The sequence below is a fragment of the Vollenhovia emeryi genome, unplaced genomic scaffold, assembly GCF_000949405.1.
Source record: "Vollenhovia emeryi isolate VEMERY1.0 unplaced genomic scaffold, V.emery_V1.0 DF951180.1, whole genome shotgun sequence".
Classification (NCBI taxonomy): domain Eukaryota; kingdom Metazoa; phylum Arthropoda; class Insecta; order Hymenoptera; family Formicidae; genus Vollenhovia; species Vollenhovia emeryi.
In genome coordinates, this window is record NW_011955186.1 from 1 (window position 1) to 1,122 (window position 1,122).

Sequence of the window (1,122 nt, forward strand, 5' to 3'; positions counted from 1 at the left end):
TGCCATTATTTCTTTTTTATCCTCCCATCTGTTGAATCTGACTAACGTCATTTTGTATTCTCCCCGGCCGATTGTCTGCACTTCTTCCACCTCCATCTTCTTCTTGGTAATTTCTTCTTCCAAAAATTTCTTCATCTTCTCCTTTCCTTCACTTCCATTTTCCGCTTTCATTCCTTTAATGATTATGTTATTTCTCCTTCTCCTTCTTTCTACTATCTCAGAGTTTCTCTCCACCTCTTTCATCTTCTTCGTAAATTCACTCACTAGCTTTCCGCCTCCGTTATCCTCCATTTTTCCTACTTTCTCCTCCAACTGTTTTATTCTATTTTCTAATCTCTCTTTTTGCTCTTCCCAAAGTATTTTTCTCATTCTATAATCCTCTCTCATTTCCTGTATCTCTTTCATTATCTCCTCTTTGTCCTTCTTTCTTTCTTTCTCTTGTTCATCCATCTTCGCTAAAATCTCTTTCAGCATTTCCTCCATCTCCGTACCTTCTTCTTTCTTTTCCTCTCTTTTTATCTTGTTTGGCGGCGATCTTATCTCCCTATTTCCTTTACCGAAACTATCTAATATTTCTTTTTCTGCTTTTTCTACCGATTCTCTCTCTTCCTCCCTTCCTCTCTTATTCTTTACGTAGTCTATGATTGATGTTTGACTTCCTGCCCTATCTCTTATTCTTGACAGCTCCTCCGCCCTCGAGGGTCTGCCTACTGTCCTCTTCTCCTTCTCGTCCTTCTTCGATTCGGTATCCTTATTCTTACCCTCCTCTCTCTTCTCTTCCATCTAAATCCTTCTCTCGCTTTTTATCCTTTCGGCACCCCTTTTCTCCTGTCCTCTCTTCTTTACCGACAGTGTTTTCGTTATCTCCGGCTTCGGCTTCTCCGTGCCTTCCCTCGCTTCTCTCACCTAACCTCCAAATTGTCGCAACCACCCAGAATCCTCGTTCTCGTCTGTTGTTCGACTCCTATACTGCTGATTTATATCTGCAGTCAGTCCTGCATATATGTGCATGCAATCTACCTGAAACAAAGTCGCCCCACGGCGAAAGAACGGCAGATAAACTCGAAAAAACACTGACGCGTTTGACAAGCGTGTTTCTCTCTACTTACTCCCACTCCAAGT

At 41.9% G+C, this 1,122-nt stretch overlaps 1 protein-coding gene across 1 annotated transcript; it reads right to left on the reverse strand.

Moving 5' to 3' along the window:
• Positions 1 to 46: 46 nt before the first annotated feature.
• Positions 47 to 783, reverse strand: LOC105562653 (uncharacterized protein KIAA1211 homolog; the record flags this gene model as incomplete). The annotated part of the gene is made up of 1 exon (XM_012013696.1): positions 47 to 783. A coding segment is annotated over exon 1 (737 nt), but the record flags the coding sequence as incomplete, so codon positions are not given.
• Between the last annotated feature and the right edge of the window lie 339 nt (positions 784 to 1,122).